Source organism: Lepidochelys kempii, chromosome 12 (genome assembly GCF_965140285.1).
Source record: "Lepidochelys kempii isolate rLepKem1 chromosome 12, rLepKem1.hap1, whole genome shotgun sequence".
Taxonomy (NCBI): Eukaryota; Metazoa; Chordata; order Testudines; family Cheloniidae; genus Lepidochelys; species Lepidochelys kempii.
The window spans coordinates 19,675,013-19,694,915 of NC_136391.1; the positions used below are offsets into that span (position 1 = coordinate 19,675,013).

General features: G+C 43.4%; 1 protein-coding gene across 1 annotated transcript in view; it reads left to right on the forward strand.

Moving 5' to 3' along the window:
- The window catches only part of MYLK3 (myosin light chain kinase 3), a 39,420-nt gene that overhangs the window by 10,985 nt on the left and 8,532 nt on the right, over window positions 1-19,903 (forward strand). The window contains exons 4-9 of the mRNA XM_073308467.2: window positions 2,963-3,558; window positions 9,164-9,269; window positions 11,714-11,807; window positions 13,404-13,513; window positions 14,303-14,444; window positions 16,469-16,539. Of these exons, the coding sequence (XP_073164568.1) occupies window positions 2,963-3,558; window positions 9,164-9,269; window positions 11,714-11,807; window positions 13,404-13,513; window positions 14,303-14,444; window positions 16,469-16,539 (1,119 nt within the window). The remainder of the gene's footprint in view (window positions 1-2,962; window positions 3,559-9,163; window positions 9,270-11,713; window positions 11,808-13,403; window positions 13,514-14,302; window positions 14,445-16,468; window positions 16,540-19,903) is intronic.

Here is a 19,903-nt window from a genome sequence, read left to right on the forward strand (position 1 = left end):
TGGTTACATGGGTGCAGCTCTCATTGAAGTCAATAGGCCTCTACAGAAACGTAAAAAGAACAGAGTTCCAATGTTTGGAATTGTTAGAGAAATGCCCAGGTTTTCCTGCCAAGTTTAGACTTGTCTAGATAGTCATAGCAATGTTTGCTCTAAGCTGGCATCAGCTGACTTATTAGCTTAATACCACTGAACTACAGATTCTTAATACATTTGTCTAGGCTGATTTCCCACTCTGGAACTTCAAGTGCAGAAGGTGGGGCCTGCAAGGATTCTAAAAATTAATACTGGCCACTCCAGGCTTGTATTAAACTCCCAAGGTTACAGATTTTCTCTGACCTTGGATGGGTAGATGCTGCCACCACCCAACTGTAAAAACCCCTTTGAGAACCCAGGAAGGTGCACTTGGGAATTCCTTCTTGTGGGGTACCCTGAAGCCCTTTCACGCCCACCCCCCGTCCGGGAAAGAGCTGAGAAAGAAAACAAAGGAAATCAGCTGTTGCCACAGACTAATTAAACAACATGTACACAAACCTCTTAGGACACAAAAATCCAATCCAGTTCTTAAAAAAAAGGTAAATTTTATTAAAAACAAAAAGAAAGAAAATACATTTGGAACTTAGGTTTTTCGCTAGATTAAAAAAAAATAACAATTACAAGGATTAAGCATCAAGATAGCTCTCTTGAGGTCCATCTTAAAGGTTACAAGCAAAACAAAAGCACCTGGGTTAGCACAGAGAAGTCCACAAGCCATAAAGTAATAAAAGGGATAAACTTAATCGCATCTTCCTAGACATTTCCTGATCTACTTACATATCTGGGGTTTCAAATGAGTAGTTTCTAGGTATGATCTGGTGATTTTTCATACCTGGCCCAAAGCTTTTTATAGCATAATTCCAGCCCTGTCTCTGCTCTCTGGGAGAACAACACAGACAGATAAAGGGGAAGGTTTTTTTCCCAATTTTAAAAAGTTCTAGCTTTCCCATTGGCCCTTTTGGTCAGGTGCCCACTCCCTTCCTTTTACCTATGCAGGGAGACTTTTTAACCCTTCACAGGTAAAGCAAGTAGAGAACAACTACCAAGAGGGATTTATAGGTAACTGGCTGGCTGGGTGTCCCTAAAACAGAGCTATCCCTTCCCCTTTCATTTATCACAACATTATCACATGCTTATAATGACAGTGAGATGGTAAAAATGAGAACAAAACTACAGACTTGTTATGCAAAAGATAGAAAAGGTTTCTTTTCAACATCTTTGTTACAGAAGGACAATACTTTTGAGGAAACTAGATAGGTGTTTCCTTTTCTAGGCACCAGAGACATTCTCTGCCTGCAGTTTTATAGTCCCTCAGATGCAACTTTACAGCCCTTACTGATGTCCAGTCGCCTCACTGAAGCCAGCTGCAGTACTCAGAAATGTAGGTCTGGAAGGGACCATGAGAGGTCATCTAAACCAGTGGTTCTCAAACTAGGGGTGCCGCTTGTTCAGGGAAAGCCCCTGGCAGGCCAGGCTGGTTTGTTTACCTGCCACATCCACCGGTTTGGCCAATTGCGGCTCCCACTGGCCCCGGTTCACCACTCCAGGCCAATGGGGGCTGCAGAAAGCGGCGCGGGCCAAGGAACGTGCTGGCTGCCCTTTCTGCAGCCCCCATTGGCCTGGAGCGGTGAACCAGGGCCAGCGTGAGCCGCGATCAGCCAAACCTGTGGATGCGGCAGGTAAACAAGCTGGCCCGGCCTGCCAAGGGCTTTCCCTGAACAAGCGGCACCCCTAGTTTGAGAACCACTGATCTAAACCACGCCTCCGTGCTGAGGAAGGACCAAGTATACCTAGCCCATCACTGAGAGGTGTTTGTCCAACCTATTCTTAAAAACCTCCATTTATGGGGATTCCACAATTTCTCTTGCAGAGCCTGATCCTGCTGCTGTTTCTAAGTTTATTAATTATATGAATATCTCTGAGAGAACTTCAGAATATAGCAGGTTTTTTATAATCCCATTATCTCCAGACAACATAAGATTAATGAAAATGTTTAAAAGTTTCTAGTGGCAGGAATGCTAAAGGAAATAATATTAACAAAACAGAGGAGCCAAAAGAGCCGAGGTGTACAACATAATATTTTCAATAGCAGACTGTGAAAAGAGTAATATTCGATAACACCCCATGAATGCAGACTCTCACACCTCCGCTCTCAGCTAACTGCAGGGGGACTAGAACACACGCACCCAGGTTTTTAAGAGCTAGCACGTACTTCTAAAAATCCAGACCACAATTTTTAGCGCTAAATACAAAGGCTCCCCACCACAGAGGCGCTGGTGAATGCTGGAGTAGGTAGGCTACGATTATGTCACCGTGGTCACGGAAGTCACGGAATCCGTGCCTGCCAGAGAGCTCTGTGACCTTTTCTGCCCTGGGGCTGGAGCTGTCAGCAGGCAGCCCTGCAGCTTTCAGGCGCTGCTGGCGGCAGGCCTCCAGCAGCTCCTAGCCACCAGGCAGCAGGGGGGACCCCAGAGCTCCCAGCCGCTGTGGGTGCTGGATCCTCCACCTGCCCCATTTTGTCAGGGCTATTTTTAGCAAAAATCATGGGCAGGTCATGGGCTTCCGTGAATTTTTGTTTATTGCCCTGACCTGTCCATGATTTTTACTAAAAATATCCATGACAAAATCTGAGCTTTAGGTATGTTATATTTTATGTCCAGCAGAGGGCAGACATCTATACAAGCTGGCATGTTAAAATAGCTATTAAAATCAGATTGTGTGGGACTGAGTCTCTTCAGAATGTTGTAAATTTATCCTGAAGTATTGCTGAAATACTGCATTTTCTTATTGTCTTTAGCAATTTCAGTATCTGATATTTTTAGTAGGGAAATTATTACGAAACTGGGATTTAAACAAAGGGTAAAAAATATTTTCCACTACTCTAGCAAGGCTATTTATCTGTATAAAAAGGAAAATGTTTGCTCTGCAGGATTTCCATCAATGTGCAGATGACTGAAACCCAAGAAAAGATTCCAGTGGCCAAGGAAGGAAGCCTAGGTGATCATGGAGGTACAAGTTCCAAAGTAAAATCCCCTCTGTCCTCACCATTGGAAGTTGAAGGAATTAAACATCTGACTGGCAAATTTAAACACAATCCGTGCCCCCCAAACACCAGAACTGACCCAATTCAAGAAGTAAAAGGGGTGAAGCTTGCTAATAAACACAATGAACAGGAACCCAAATTAGGGAAGCCACAGATGCTATTGAACAAAGTCTCGACTGATAAAAAGCCCCTAGAGAAATCAGAATTAAAATGCAAGTCCATATCCTCTCAAAGCACAGCGGAAAATGATACTAAAAAAGATCTCGGTGGCAAAATGAAAAGCCCTAAAGAAACAACAAAAACAATGAAAGAATCCACAAAGGATGCTAGATCTGAATTAGAATTAAAATGTGTGGAATTAGAAAGCACATACACAGGACAAAAAGATGACAATGCAAATCAACATACAGGAGACGCCCCAGAAAACACTACATCAGTAGAAACCAGCAAAGCATTTGGCAAGGAGGATGAAGTAATCATTGGTAAGTAGCTCACAATCATACCTGGGGACTTTTACACTGAGAATTCTTGGGTTCCTGCATATGTTATACACTATAATAGCTGAAACATGCTCATTAGTGCTATTGTCATAGGCCTTGGCTACACTTGCAGATATACAGCGCTGTGAGTTAAACCCGTCTTCGTACAGCTGAGTAGGGAAAGCGCTGCAGTCTCCACATTGGCAGCTGCCTGTGCACTGTCGTGGCCACATTTGCGGCACTTGCAGCGGCATTGGGAGTGGTGAATTATGGGCAGGTATCCCACAGAGCACCTCTTCCCATTCTGGCGTCGTGGGTTGTGGGAAGGGGGTGTGGGGTGCGGGGCATTCTGGGTCCCGTCCCAACACCCCGTGTTGCATTGCTTCACATCCCAGCAATTCCTGTGTTTCTGTCCACATTTGGCGCCATCTTTCAACTGTTTCTGTGCAGCGCGATCTGTGTTCCGTTTCAGTCTGCGGGAAATGGAGCCCGAACTGCTGAGGAGTATGCTGACGAGTCTTGCCAGCACGTCACGTTTGGCAGTTGAGCTATTCCTTAAGATCCAAAGTGACAGTGAGGAATCCGACGATATCAAGTCATGTAACGTGTATGACACGAGATTGCTTGTGGCATTCACGGACTCACTCAGCACCGTGGAACGCAGCTTTTGGGCTCGGGAAACAAGCACTGAGTGGTGGGATTGCATCGTCATGAAAGTCTGGGATGACAAGCAGTGGTTGCAGAACTTTTGGATAAGAAAAGCCACTTTCATGGGACTGTGTGAGGAGCTCGCTCCCACCCTGCGGCGCAAGGACACAAGATTGAGAGTTGCCCTGATAGTGGAGAAGCGGGTGGCTATTGCAATCTGGAAGCTGGCAACTCCAGACCGCTACCAATCGGTCGCGACCCAGTTTGGAGTGGGAAAGTCAACCGTTGGACTTGTGTTGATGCAAGTTTGCAGGTCCATTAATCGTATTCTGCTCAGAAGAACCTTGACTCTGGGTAACGTGCAGGACATTGTGGATGGCTTTGCACAAATGGGTTTCCCTAACTGTGGAGGGGCTATAGATAGGACGCATATTCCTATTCTGGCACCACCCCACCTAGCCTCTGAGTACGTTAATCGGAAGGGATATTTCTCTGTGGTTCTCCAGGTGCTTGTGGATCACCGTGGGCATTTCATTGACATTAACACAAGCTGGCCTGGAAAGGTGCATGACGCACGCATCTTTCGGAACACTGCCCTGTTCAGGAAGCTGCAGGCTGGGACTTTTTTCCTAGAGCAGAAGATCACAGTAGGGGAAGTCAAAATGCCCATTGTGATCCTTGGAGACCCCGCTTACCCATTAATGCTATGGCTCATGAAACCCCACAAAGGGAGCCTTGACAGCGGCAAGGAATGGTTCAACTACAGGCTGAACCGGTGCCGAATGACTGTGGAGTGTGCTTTTGGCCATTTAAAGGGCCGCTGGTGATCTCTGTATGGGAAGCTGGACTTGGCCAAACACAGCATCCCTGCAGTTATATCCGTGAGCTGTACCCTCCATAATACTTGTGAAGAGAAGGGTGAAATTTTCACTCAGGCATGGACCTCCGAGGTTCAACACCTGGAGGCTGAATTTGCACAGCCAGAGAGCTGGGCTATTAGAGGGGCCCAGCTCGGGGCTGCAAGGATTAGGGGTGCCTTGAGGGAGCAATTTGAGGCTGAAAGCCACCAGTAATGTCTGGTGCCCTGCACAGGAGTGAAGTACAGTCGTTCCAATGTTAGTAGGAATCTGTGTTTGCTAAGCTGACTTGCAGTGCCTGTTTCTTTCCTGGGCTAAGGCATCTTTTACTTTATGCAATAATAAAGAATGTTTTCAAAGCCAGAAAATCCATTTATTGAAAAGAAACACAACTGCTTGGGAAACAGAAAGGGCAAGGGGGTGGGGTGGGGAACGGTTCAATCACAGATTTGCATATGTCCTGTTCTCATACTCGGCCTTCCTGTCTGGAGTGCTGTGCAATAAGTGCTGCACTTCAGGATGGCTATAATTCAGGATGGGGGTTGAGTGCAGTGGGTAAGGGTCATAGTTTTCAGGGCTGGGTGGTGAAGCAACTGGTGGCGATAAGAACCCAGATGTTGGGGAAAGTGGGTTGGAGGTGACATGGGGGCACAAGGGAAAGAGTTTTGGGATAGTGGCTGCAGGCAGGGGCAGGCATGGTAGTGCTCTGCCTGCATGGCTACGAGTGCCTGGATAGAGTCCGTTTGGCACTCCATTATGCTTATCAGCCAGTCCGTGCTTTGCTGCCGGAGCTCCGTGCTTTGCTGCCAGTGCACTGCGTTTTCCTGGCGGATCCTGCTTTCGCTCTCCCTCCACTCCTGTGCTTTTTGATTCTCTTTAAGAGATTGCTGCATCACTTCTTGCAGCATGTCTTCTTTGCTTTTTCGTGGCCTCTTCCTGAGTCTTTGCAGTCTCTCGGCCAGTGATAACATGGACTGCTGAGATCTCAAGGTTGCATCTGTAAAGGCAAAATGCAACACTTAACAGAGGCAGCATTGTTTATATTAGACAGAATAATGATTCCCCCGAACTGAAGGAGGGCATACACAGTCTACACAATAGAATAATTTTCCCATCCCGAAGAGAGCACACATAACCCACGGGAGCCCCAAAATGGTAAGTAAGCACAGGGTCAAGGGGGACTGATTGTTTCACGGCTGTACTGTCCTCTTGGTTTCTGTGCCTTGGGGAGAGGCAACAGCTGCTGGGAGCACCTACACTGAATGCTGTCCCAACATTTTCCATAGGAGTTCATCCTGGAAGATGTCTCGCTGTGAGGGTGACCTGGGAAGCAAGGGAGGGTCTTCTACTGCAATGTGGCTTCCGCCCTGGCCCATATGCAGTTTGCCTGTGTGCAGCAATGGTCCCCCCACCCCTCGTGGCACAGTGGTGCAGACATGTTAGCCTAACTGGGACAAGGACCACGGTGGCTCTCCCAATAAACCTGCACAAGTGCATTGCCCACGTTCTGGATGAGACTTTTGAAGAGATTACCGAGGCCGATTACCGCAAAGTGATAGACCACATCAATGCGTTATTCCTCATCTAGGCATGCATGCAGCCCTAACCCTCCTCGCCCAAAGAGCCCGCACTGAAAAAATTCCTTCCCGAAAAAAAAGCTGCTTACTGGGAACCTGCTCTTCTGTTTGTCCTCCACCAAGTACCGGCCACTGTGACTGGCTACCTTCCTCCTGGCTTGAGAAGAGCTCCTGGCTGTATGCCTCCAGGGATTCCAGAATGTCTTCCCCTGCCCCAGCACCCTCACTCCCACTCCCGCTTCCTCCTTCTCCTCCTCCTCCCGCTCTGAAGTGTCCCTGGTGGTGCTCAGAGTGGAGGTGGGGTTGCCCCCAAGTATCATGTCCAACTCTTTGTAGAATCGGCAGGTCATGGGGGGAGCACCTGAGGGGCTGTTTGCCTCACGGGCTCTGCGGTAGGCACTCCGCAGCTCCTTCACTTTAATCCTGCACTGCAGTGCGTCTCGGTCATGGCCCCTTTCCCACATGCCCCTTGATATCTGCCCCAAGGTATTGTAATTCCTACGGCTGGAGCACAGCTGGGACTGGACAGCTTCCTCCCCCCAAACACTGATGGGGTCCAACAACTCTCCAGTGCTCCATACTGGGCCTTGCCTGGCACGTGGAGGCATGGTCACCTGGAAAGATTTGCTGAGAGCACTCCATGCCTGGCTGAGCAAACAGGAAGGTGATTTTCAAAATTCCCAGAGAATTTAAAGGGCGGGTCTGACGGTTGGTCACCTGAGGGCAGGGCAGTAGAGTTCGAACTGATGACCAGACCAGACTAGACCAGAGTGGCTAGAACAGGCATTGTGGGACACTTCTGAACACTTCTGGAGGCCAATCAGAGTGCATTGGGCGGCCACACTGGTGCCGCAGCTCACCAGTGGCGGCGTAACAAACTTTATTCCTCTGCGGGAGGTGGAGAACCAGCAGCGCTGGAGCCGCGGAGACAAAGCACCGTACGTGCCTTGCCAGTGTAGATGGGGAGTGAGGTACAGAGCTCTGGGCAGCTTTATTGCACTGTAACTCGCAAGTGTAGCCAAGGCCTTAGTTTGAGAGCATTTATTCAGGCACCAAGCATACACTTGACTGCATCAGACAACAACTTTATTCACATTCATGGGACTTACTTTTTATTCTAATGTTCCTTTTCAGTTGCAGTCTCAGAATAAATGTTCTTTTGGATTTAGGATTCAATTTAAAGGCTGTATTGGAATAATAATCCTTTTAAAATAAAATGAGATGAAATTTTATGTGTTTGAAAAAGGAGAGATACTTTTAAAGCTTTATTTCTTTGAATAAAAGCCTTTATTATCACGTAAGAGAAGGGGTGTACAAACCACACATTAATATTAGCAGGTGAAGAGAGTGTAAAATATTGCAGGAAAGGTCTCATTTTGTCCCTAGTTATACCCCTGGCCATAAGTCTTTTTCTGGGCAGCACGTTAGTGATCACACTCTGGTTGCTGCAAGAACAGGAGTACTCTCTGCCCACAGTGGATGGAGCATGCCCCAGGAGGTGTGCTGATCAAGGTCTGGGTTCTACAGTAGTGGCTGATAGGTGCAAACATGTATGCGCAAATGGAATTTTAAGGTGTAATATACACTGTGCAGCTATTTTATAATGAGCATGTATTAAATTAATCAGTAACATCTATGGCCCAGTCTCTCCCTGGCTTTGCACAAAGAACTCCCAGTTATGTCAAAGCGAGTTCTACGCATAGATTGACTTTGGGATTTGGCCCTTATTTGCGTCATGCTAAATTGGATCAGCTACTTTATTGGGACATCTCCCCAGGAACTGATTTCGTCTTTTGATAATGGCAGTGATCGCTGCTACTGGGAGAGGCATTCTCCTGACACTGAATGAGTAAGTGGTTGTGAGTCATTAGGTGTTAGGTAGGTGCCTCACTCATGACATTTTACTCCTACCATCCAGTGGAGACAGTGGGGTTACTCATCTGCTTAAGTGCTTTGCTGGTTAGAGGACCTAGTAAAGTGAAAAGGTGGAAGAAAGATGGGAGCCTTATTAAATGCCAGGGTTTTTGTTTTGAATATTGCTAAAAGCAAATGGCTAACAATTGTCTGGCTGGATCTAAGATATCTTGAGTCCTTGTGTTGCCCTCTGATATTCCCCCGTACAGGCTGCTCACCCACAGCTGTGCTGAACAACACTATGATGGGGGAGAACCATATTTCTGTTTGCATCTGCTCCAGAAAACAATGGGGTACTGTGGTGATGATGCCAGTCTCAGTGGTCAGATTGGCTTTGGGGGGACTCTCTGAGGGACAGGGATATTTGAGTGGTGGGAGTATGATGAACGTTACCTTTGATGAGGTGTAGAGTGAGTGAGGTGCCAAAAGGCATACAACCATGACCAAGGTGGTACAGGCCTGTTTGTAGTTAACTAACCTATCAGGTTGCCCTTGGTTGACGTCTTGATACAGCTGTATCCTGGGAAGTGAAAATACTGGGGGGGGATGATGAAAGTAATGCGCAATGATTTGTGGAAAACCAAATCAATGAATGAACTGTCTCCTGTGTAGATGACAGCCCTCCTTCTCCTGCTCCCTTTGACCATCGCATAGTGAGCGTCAAACACACAGAGATAACAACGTGCTACTCAGTGTGCCGGCATGAAGTATTAGGAGGGTAAGTCTGTCTCTCTGTAATGCTGTGCTGTGAATGGTGCACTTAGCAACATCTCTGCAGTAGCTTAAATACACAGAAAAAGAGCTATTAGGATGATTACAATTACCCATTGCCCACAGAGTATCTACAAATACATAGTTTTCATTGGATGCTTTTGGTGACACATGTAGATCTGCAGCTCTTAGATGACCTTGTAAATGCATAGATTCATAAAGTTTAAGGCCAGAAGGGACTTTGATATCATCTACTCTGACCTCCTGTATATTACAGGCCATTAAATTTCACTCAGTTACCCCTATATTGAGTCCAGTAACTTGTGTTTGGCTAAAGCAGATCTTCTTGAGAGTCATCCAGTCTTGATCTGAAGATATCAGGAGATGGAGAATCCATCACTTCCCTTGGTATTTTGTTTCAATTTTGTTTCAATGCTAAAAAGTGAGCCTTTTTTCTCATTGGAATTTGTCCACTTCTAGTTTCCAGCCACTGTTTTTTGTTATGCCATTCTCCGCTAGACCAACCTGCCTTTTAATGCCTGATGTATTCTTTCTGTGAAGGTAGTTATGCACTGTATTCAAATCACCACTCAATCTTCTGTCTGATAAGCTAAATGGATTGAACTCTTAAGTCGTATTCTCCAATTTTTTGACATCTTTTTAAAAATGTGGACACCAGAACTGTATGCAGTATTTCAGTATCGGTCTCACCAACACTGTATATAGAGGTAAAATCACCTCCCTACTCCCTTGTTTATATACCCAAGGATCACATTAGCCCTTTTTGACATTGAGTCGCACTGGGAGCTCATGCTGAGTTGCTTGTTCACTATGACCCCTAAATCCTTTTCAGTTACTGCTTTCCAGTTTACAGTCCCCATTCTGTGGGTATAGCCTACCTTCCTTGTTCCTAGATGTATAACTTTGCATTTGGTTGTATTAAAATGCATTTGTTAGAATGGATACAAGTGATCCAGACTGTATGTCTGTATAAGTGCTTTGTCCTCATTATTTATCACTCCGCCAATCTTTGTCAACCACAAATTTTATGAGCAGTGATTTTATATTTACTTCAGAATTATTGATGAAAATATTGAATAGTGTCGGCCTAGTACTGTACTCCACTAGAAATGCTAGATGGAGTTAGCTAGGTCTTAATCCATTAAAGTGTTCACTATTGATATTTATAGTGCTAATTTTTTAATCAGAATGTCATACAGTACTAAGTCATTTGCCTTACAAAAGTATAACTATAGTACATCTATGCAGTTACCTTTATCCACCAAATTTATAATCTCAAAGAATGAAATAAGGTTTGTTTGACAAGGCCTGTTTTTCATAAAACCATGTTTACTGGCATTAATTATATTCTTATCCATTAATTTGCTTTTCCATTATTGTCTCACCAGATTTCAGTAATGCCAATTATAGCACATTTCTTCCCATCATTGAGAACTTCCGAACCCTCTTGCTTATTACCCAGACTCCAAGCAGTGGTATCTAAGCACTTGAAAATTTCTTCTCTTCACATTCCTTGTCACATTGGTTCAATTGTTCACGACTCACTGAGTTTAAATTTGTAATGTATTTACCGCTGTAGCACCCTCCCATTGAGTTGTTCATTTAACACCTTCCTTGCTGCTCCAGCTAGTCTCCATCCATGAAGATTAGCCCCCTCTCTGGGAGATGCAGGACATTCCATTCATACAGCCGCCCCCCCTTCCTTCTAGAAAGTGGCCCAGTGACCAACAAAAGCAAAGCTGTCAGCTTCATCCCAGTCACACAAACAACAGCATGTTAAAGGGTGTTAATGGCTGAGTTTTCAAACTGACATTATTTTGACATAGCACCTGGGTTTCACTCTTGAGGTGAGCACTTCCCTTCGGCCCTTTCATTTTTCTGCACTTATTTGTAATTTGGAAGAGTATGATTTCCAGGTGGAGTTAAGTGCAAATATGGCCGAACAGGTCCAAGCATGATGGTGATGCAGTGGGAGAAAAGACGGTGCTTAAAAATCAAGTGCATGGGTGAGGTAGGAGACAATTTACATCATGCAATAAATGTGTGCCCTGTAGTTATTGGCTTTAATGTAATTTTAAAAGTTACGTGATCAGACCAGAAATATCCTTGTTAATATACCCCACTATGCATCACTGAAGGACAGCAGGAGTGTATAATTACAGAACCAAAAAAGAATATCAGCAGGTTACCATGTCATTGTGTAATGTAATAATACAAATGGAGCATAATATTTTCATGTAAGAATTGAACAACTGGCTGGAAAGATAAAACTAATCCTTCATAAGCTGAGAGAAAGAGGAGATTCATGCTACAGACCACCTGATTCTGTTCACTTTGTACCAGGCTATTTTTAATCAATGATAAGAATAGGTGTTTGAAAGGCTTCTGCAGCAAGTTACTTTAAAGTCATTTTACTCTCTGTATCAACAGGGGGCGTTTTGGTCAAGTTCACAAATGCACGGAGGTGTCAACTGGTCTTAACCTGGCAGCCAAAATAATAAAAGTGAAAGGAGCAAAGGAAAGGGTAAGTATGGTTTTGTGAACCTCCATGGACAGACACTGTAAATCTGGCTTATTACAAGCACCTGCGAATCGCTTTCCTTATTAAAGTATTTTCCCACTCAACATTGTATCAAGTGTGACAAAACCAGCCTTAGTAACTACTTGCTTGAATCCTATATGACTGTTTGATCTGACCAGGTTTGATGTCCTCTTATTTTGGTGTTCACTAATGTAAGCCTTCTGCCAGGTGAATTCAGCAGCAACAAGGGCCGGGTTCAGTATCTAGGGGTTCCTTGTCAACAATACAACACAAAACTGGCTCGAGCCCCACCCAGTGACCTGGGACAATTACACACCACCCACTGAGTGCCTCTCAGAGGCAATACATCCTCTGTTGCAAGCACAGAGTTTGAGTGTAGCAAAAACTTTTAATAAAAGGAGAGAAGTAACTCAGCATTAATTTGGGAATACACCGCTCATAAACACAAACCATGAGCAAAAGACCCACCCCCAAGTAAGTTGGGCAGTGTCCTTTTCCCCTCAGGGTCTTAAGTCCAGCAACCCAGAAGTCCCTTTAATGTTCCCGTCCCTTCTTTATACCCCACTCACAGTTGCTGTCCTTGGCCAGTGCAGCCCCAGAGTTCAGAGGTTCATCCACAGAGTTCACCTCCCACCCTGTGTGGAGGGTGGGGGGGAAAGGAGGCATCTTACACGCTGCACTGCTTGGGCACTTGCTCTTGCCCCAACTTCCGATTGCCATGCCTCTGTGGGGCTCTGCTCTGGCCCTCTCCGCCAGCCACCCTGCTGGCCGCTTGCCACGCCTCTCCACCAGCTACCTGCTCACCAAGATGTCTTCAGGGCCCCCCGACACTTAACACAGCTCTCAGTGATTTCAGCTGTTAGTGGGGGAGACTCATTGCTGGTGCACACTGGGCAGTCTCTTGCAGTAGAGACACTGTCCCAGAGTAGACCTAGATACCAGAGATTTCAGCTCTGCAGCATGTAACAAGACTCTCAATTGAGTCTAAATTGGCTCTTTTATTATACCATAGAGAGAAGAAGGGTCAAATGGACCCTTAAACAGGGTCTACACCACCAGGTACATGTACCCACACTCTTTCAACTCATTGGGCTTTGGAACCCATGTCCTCTGTCTAGCGAGTGCTGTTCAGTTGAGGGTGAGTCCCTCCATTTTGATATGGCAGGTACAGTTCTGCTGCCCTCGGTTCACACAACAAGGATAGCAACGCTTTATTACTCCTGCCCCAATAACAAGGAGACTGGGGATCCAACACCGGCCACAAGTGATCATTTGGGCAAGCAGTCCCATCATGATGAGCAGCGAGGCAGGGTGGGTGCGTCCATGCAAATGAGATCAGCTTCTGAAGTCTTTTTCCACAGCTCACCACTAGATGTCAGGGGAGAGCTCATCCAGACTCTGCTTACACTAACACTGGTGTGTGCAGGGAATCGGTTGGCATGAACGTTTGGGGAATGGCTAGTTTTTGTGTGAATGTTTGTATTTGAATGCGCACAAGAGTGTTCGTGGTCATGCTCCAATAGGAGCATCTGCTGGTTGCTAGTCACTATTGTTATCTTCCTGTCTGTAATGTTTCAGGAGGAAGTGAAAAATGAAATAAACATCATGAACCAGTTAAATCATGTGAATCTGATCCAGCTTTATGATGCTTTTGAATGCAAGAACAACCTCACCTTGATCATGGAATAGTAAGTTAAAATCAATAGTAAGTTAAAATTAATTAGGAATCATCAGCTCTTTTGAACTTGGTGGTTGCTCAAGCCAGTAGTAGAAATGGAGGAAAATACATTGGGCTGAGGGGGTGGGAATACTACAAGTGTTTCCCAACCTGGGTGAAGGCTTCTTTCATTTTTAGAAGCAAACTCTTTAAGAGAAAATCACATATTTGACAATATCAGAACTTAAAGAAATGGTAAGAATACCAGCTGTACCCCAGAGAGTATAGAGGGATTTCAGACAGGTCTGTTATTCTGAGAAAAACATCAGTATGTTTTATTTTTCATTAGTGCGGGTTTGGCCCATAGATACAACACAACTGCATTTTCTATATGAACTGTACCTAGAAAGTTTTTAAGGGTATGAGAGTTAAATTAAAGAAATAGCAGAGGGAGAGGGAACTGAAGAGAGACAGAGAAGAGAGAAAACAATGTGGTTTTTGGAGAAGTTAGAAACAAAAAGTAGGAATGATTTTGATGGAGAGGTTCATAAACGCTGTTCAAAAAGTCAGGAATTGCCTTTGCACCACTAGCAGTGAGAGTGTCTGGTGACACTTTGAGAAGGCTAGTACTGAATGAACAGAGAGAGTGTGAAGAAGAATAGCAGGACAGAGACAAAGGGCCAGATTTTTAAAGGGACTTAGGCACCTAAAGATGAAGATAGGGGCTTAGTGGGATTTTCCAAAGTGCCTAGGCATCTAACCCCCAATCTAACAAGGAATATGTGTATTTTTTTCACATTTCTCTTTGTCAATATTTTAGTGTTGATGGTGGTGAATTATTTGACCGAATCACAGATGAGAACTACCATCTAACTGAGTTGGATGCAATCCTTTTTACCAAACAAATATGTGAAGGAGTCCACTACATACATCAGCAGTATATTCTCCATTTAGACCTGAAGGTCAGTAGTTACAGATATCAGGTCTTTGGCTAAACTGTACATTGTGCTGTATGGAGAGTCTGTATGTATGGGAGCTGCGCATAAAGGGTAATTTGTCATCCCCTTCATCTTGGAATGACATAAACTAATTTAGTTCAGTGGCCACTGTGAATTAACCCTGGAAAATTAATTTTTTTCTTTAATGTTTAATCTTTTCTTAAATTTGATAGCTTATTTTAAAGATGATTAAATAAACAGCAGGTTCCTCTGCTTTTACAGCTTTCAGATCAGAAGCTTTTCATAGCTGTGTAGAATTGCATTGTGCCTTGGTTTGTCACCTGAGAAAATAGAGGGTTTAGAATCCCCTCTATATTTGTGTTATTAGACCTGTCCTCTCTTTTGCTTCTTCTCATGTTTGTCCTTGTCTGTGTCTCCCACTGACAATCTGGAACTGAGCCATTGTAAACTAACATGTTCTAGTGACAATTCTCCACTAGTTCTTTGCGCATAGGGACTATCATTTTCTATATGTTTATACAGTGTCTAGCACAATGGTAGCCCTATGTGGTTGATGTGCAGTTGCTACTGTAATTATAGCTGGTTGGAAAGTGTTGTGGGTGTTTTGATTTGTGGAAAATTTTGTTTTTTTGTTGAAAACCCCCAAAATTGAAAATCATTTTAATTGTTTTTGATTTTTCAATGAAAAGCTGGAATTATTTGCAGAAAGGAGCCACTTCCCATTTAGAACTTTGTTTAGTTGAAAATCCAATTTTCTTTACAAAATCTGTTTCAATGGACATTTTTCCAAATGCCCTAACCACAATATCCATGTGAAATAATTATAATATTTATAATAAATATAATAGTTGGACTGAGGACCTGGTCTTGTGAGGTGCTGAGCCTTGGATAGCTAAGTGGCTTCCCAGTAACTCTCTATTCGCCTCCTGACAAGTGAGACTGAAAACGTCACCAAAAAAGAACACACAAATTTAATTTTGATGGAAAAGCAAATGCGTTACCTAGGGAGGTGGTAGAATCTCCTTCCTTAGAAGTTTTTAAGGTCAGGCTTGACAAAGCCCTGGCTGGGATGATTTAATTGGGGATTGGTCCTGCTTTTGAGCAGGGGGTTGGACTAGATGACCTCCTGAGGTCCCTTCCAACCCTGATATTCTATGATTCTATGATTCTATGCTACTTAGCTGTAATAGGCTCATTCCTTGTTTGCATTCTGGTCTCTCAAGATACTGCACTTTCTTGAATAAACCCAGTGTTATAGCGTCTACCACCTGGCTTGCTCAACCATTCCACACAAAGGTGTCCATTCAGTCCTCCCCTAAAAAGGACCCCTTTAAATTATGTTATGTGATACCTCTGCTATGGCCAAATCTGGGAAAATAGTTACTCCCCATGGCAGCAGTAAGGAATGAAATCCCTGAAGGAGAGATCCAAGCCCACACATTTTACTGAGCTAGTTAGGAGGATGATGGGGCCCAAAAATCACCCTCCCATGGTAATAACAGACCAAGGGGAAAAGTTGATCTCAATAAACCTCTGAATATTTATCCTTGCTTCTTTTGCCACATCATTGATTCTCTCCCCTTTAAGGGGAAAAATGAAGGGAGCATTTCAACAAGTGATCTGTGGGTAACATTCCCAACTAGACTTATAGAGTAATTTTTCCTATACAAGCCCTCTAGGCACCCCATAACCAGCCCATGAACCATGCTGTCCTTCACCACAGTTGGGCTCAAATATATATTTGTATCAGTATAATGTATTCTGCACATGGTGCCAGGATAGAACAGAGCCTTAGGAAATGAATGGGAAAAATACAACCACCATTGTAGTAAACCACGTAAAGGTGAGATTGACACATGTGAACCAACAAAGAAGTGAACTAGCATTGTTTTAAAAATCTTTTCCTGAAATAGTTCTGTATCTTTGCACTTCAGGTCATGTTTCTGGCTACTCTTCTTGTTAGTGTGTCTTATGTGCAATTTCACTGTCATTTATTTAACTAAAAATATTCTTTTTTGTTTTTCTAGCCTGAAAACATATTATGTATAAATCACACTGGAAACCAGATTAAAATTATTGACTTTGGTTTAGCTAGGAGGTAAGTTCAACTATGAGCCACTCAAAATCCATTGACATTTTCTTTTCCATTGACATTTTCTTTTCTTTCATTCTTGTGATGTTTGTTCACACATTTCAGTGACTCTAAAGTGATTTTGAAATATGAAGGAGCAAAGCAATATGCTCCTGCAGGCATGAATTTGCAACTTAGTGCACTAACTGTCATGTTGTCTTTTCCAGTGACATTTGTGCAGGCTAATGTTGTATTAGTATTCTCATTTACACACAATAATGTCTCAAATAGAGATTTTTCCCCCAGCGACTCTGACGTCCATTAGGGACTTCACCTTTGCTATTGATTTTATATTGAAGGTGCTCAGATTCTGCAGCGCTGGGCCTCAGTCTAAAACCCCCAAGACAGATGGTAAAATGCATGACAAAACTATCTCATTTGAAACAGGAATACAGTGGATTAGCTCTAATTCCACAGTCTCTATCCCTCATCTGCCACAATATGTCTGCTTCTCATGGATGAGGGTAAGGGATGAGGGTGTATAGGAAATGAGCCATGAGTTTGCAGTCTGAAATGGCTGCAATGTGGAGAATGCAGTTTTGGCCTTTACGCACAAAGGTATCACAGAGCAGGGCGGTAATGATCTCTCTTTTGGAACTGGTGTGACTGCACCTGGAATACTGTTTTCACTTCTAGAAACCACATTACCAGAAAGATATTGCTTAATTGGTGGAAACTGAGAGTGGAGGAATAAAAATGATCAGAAAACTAGACTTAAGAAGAAAGGCAAAAAAGATTAATATGGGTAGTTTGGCTAAAGGACAGCTAAGGTGAGGCATAAACACCTATAAATATTTAGAGGGTAAACAGCAAGGAGAGAGAGGAATTAGCTGGTCCAGTAAATAGTGGTGAAACATCGAGTAATAGAATGCAATTAAGGGAAGGAAAATGCATGCTCAATCTGAGCCTAACAGTGAGGGATACTAAGTTTTAGCAAGGCCGTCCATGGAAAACATAGAAGCCCCACGTCTTGGGACATTTAAAATTACAATGGACAAAATACTAGAGAATGTTCTAGAACACTCCTGCAACAGCAGGAAGAGGGACTAATAGGAGGCTTGATAAGTGTTTTCTTTGTCAAACTCCTATGAATGTGTCAAGCAAAAGATGTACCAATGCTCACTTTCTGTTGTTCTGGTTTAACATAGTTCAGTATTTGAAGCCTGTGAGACCTATAGACAGCATCATTTGTGAGCAGTGGTCCAGTTTTTACATTGGTCATTTACATCAGCCGAATGGTACAGGATTTAACACCTCTCACATGGACATGGTTAGAAGGAGGCCTGGTTGTTTCTGTGCCTGCCCCAGGTTTATTACTTAACACTAGGCATGTGGGGAAATATTCCCTGGTCACCATCCCACATTCTCTCCCTAAGACTAAGAGGAGAGAGCAGAGCTGTTACTTATCATTTGTTAAGGGCCAATTATATCCTTGGTGCAGGAATGGGTCTTATACCATAGGGAAGGTTTCTGCAAAACAGCCAGGGAGACTGTGAAAAAGTCCCTTGGTCTAAGTCTGGGTGGGTGGCAGCTATGATCTGCTAGCTCTCATCCCTCTCTCCAGTTAATATGGAACTACATCTAAAAGGAGCACAGCTCTTTTGAGAGTCTGGTATTACAGAGTGGAGCAAGTGACCATGAGTTTGTAAGAACAGAATAATAGTTGAATCCTGAGGAAATGTTAACTTAATTCTGTAGGTAGAGATTATTTGATTAGGTAAACAACAGGTCATGGTTTATATCAATTCTATGCTGACCCAGTTCTCTTGCAGGGCCACTTGTATTCTGACCACTCTAACTTAAATAAAAATCCAGACCCATCCTTTTTTCCGGGTTCTCAGGGGCTTGACAGGCCTTGCTATTACCATTGCATCTATGTTTTGCCCTCACTTGCACTGAACCAGAGGAAAGCCAGTGGGTAAAATCTTGGATCCCTTGCAATTAATGGCAAAATTCCCATTGACTTCTGTGGAACCAGGATTTCACTAAACAGTTCTAAAATAATTTTTTAACTCTTTATGTTTCACCTTAGGAAATGTTACCAGCATTAGCCCTGCTTTTACCAGAGGATGCATAGCTGTTGTGCCAAAGGAAATTTTATGTAAACATTACATCTTAACCCATATGCTGCTGTTTCATTTTTCAAGGATTTTTATTTCTTTTTGTACCTCCAAAGGGTTGTCCAGAAGTGGCTCAGTGATATAGATGATGTTTGCATCTGAGTCAGTTATGTTAAGGACTCCTCTTTGCCCTCTTCATTATGACTTTGCCTATTATTACATATTTGCAGTGACCAGGAAAGAGGGTCCTCAGTTTTATATACAGAAAAAAAATAAGAATATGGGGGAAAAAACATAAGCAGCTATAAAGCATGATTCTCTTTCCTAAAGGAAAAGGCGAGGGAATATTTGAGTGAAAACAGGAGGTGTGGGCATGAGTTAGTCCCTCCAGAGAAGAAATCAACAACTTCTTATGGTAGCATAATAATAATAATATTTACCTAAAAAAATATTTTCTAAACATTGTGGGGTTCTCATTATACAAACCCATGTACTTTCAGCTCAAAGAGCTTTTTTCTTTAAAAGGATTTTATAAAAATAGAAAAAAATGTACACAAAAAAAAATTACAGCTTTAGGGAAAGGGGTGCCCAATAGAAAAGGTTTTATTAAAGCCAGTTTGGAAACATAGTCTTGCAAGAAATAGTCTTTTAAAAACAACAAACATTTATGGCCTGATCTGACTCGTTACATAGGCAAAACTCCCATTAACTTTAATAGGAGTTATTACTGAGTGATGATTGCAAGACTGTGCCCTTCCTTATATTAACTGGCAAATTATTAACATCTTTCACTTCCTGCAAAACCAACCTGCTGGTTACTAAAATCAAATAATGATCTCTTCTCAGGCTTCCATCTGGGCATTTATATTGTGTCCATAACTCTGTGATCTGAGCACTTTTACACAGTGAATTATGGTTTGGGATCCTGCTGAGCAAAATATCTCCAAACTTGCCTAAAAATGGAAGTTGATTCAGTGCATCTTCTGAACGACTTTTGCTCGTGAGTCTCCTCTGGAGACCAGCAAGAGTTTAAAGCTGTCCTCTCTTTGTGGAAAGCTTGTTGCCACATGGGGGTGTATAGGTTACTCTATCATGTACTTGCAATACGAATTAAGCCCTGTGTCTGCCAATTTGAGGATTGAGGATGGAGCTTGTCTCTCTCACCAACAAAAATTGGTCCAATCGAAGATAGTACCTCACCCACCTTGTCTCTCTAGTTTGAGGATGATGTCTTTAGAACTTGTGCCAGACATTTCTCACTCAAACATAGT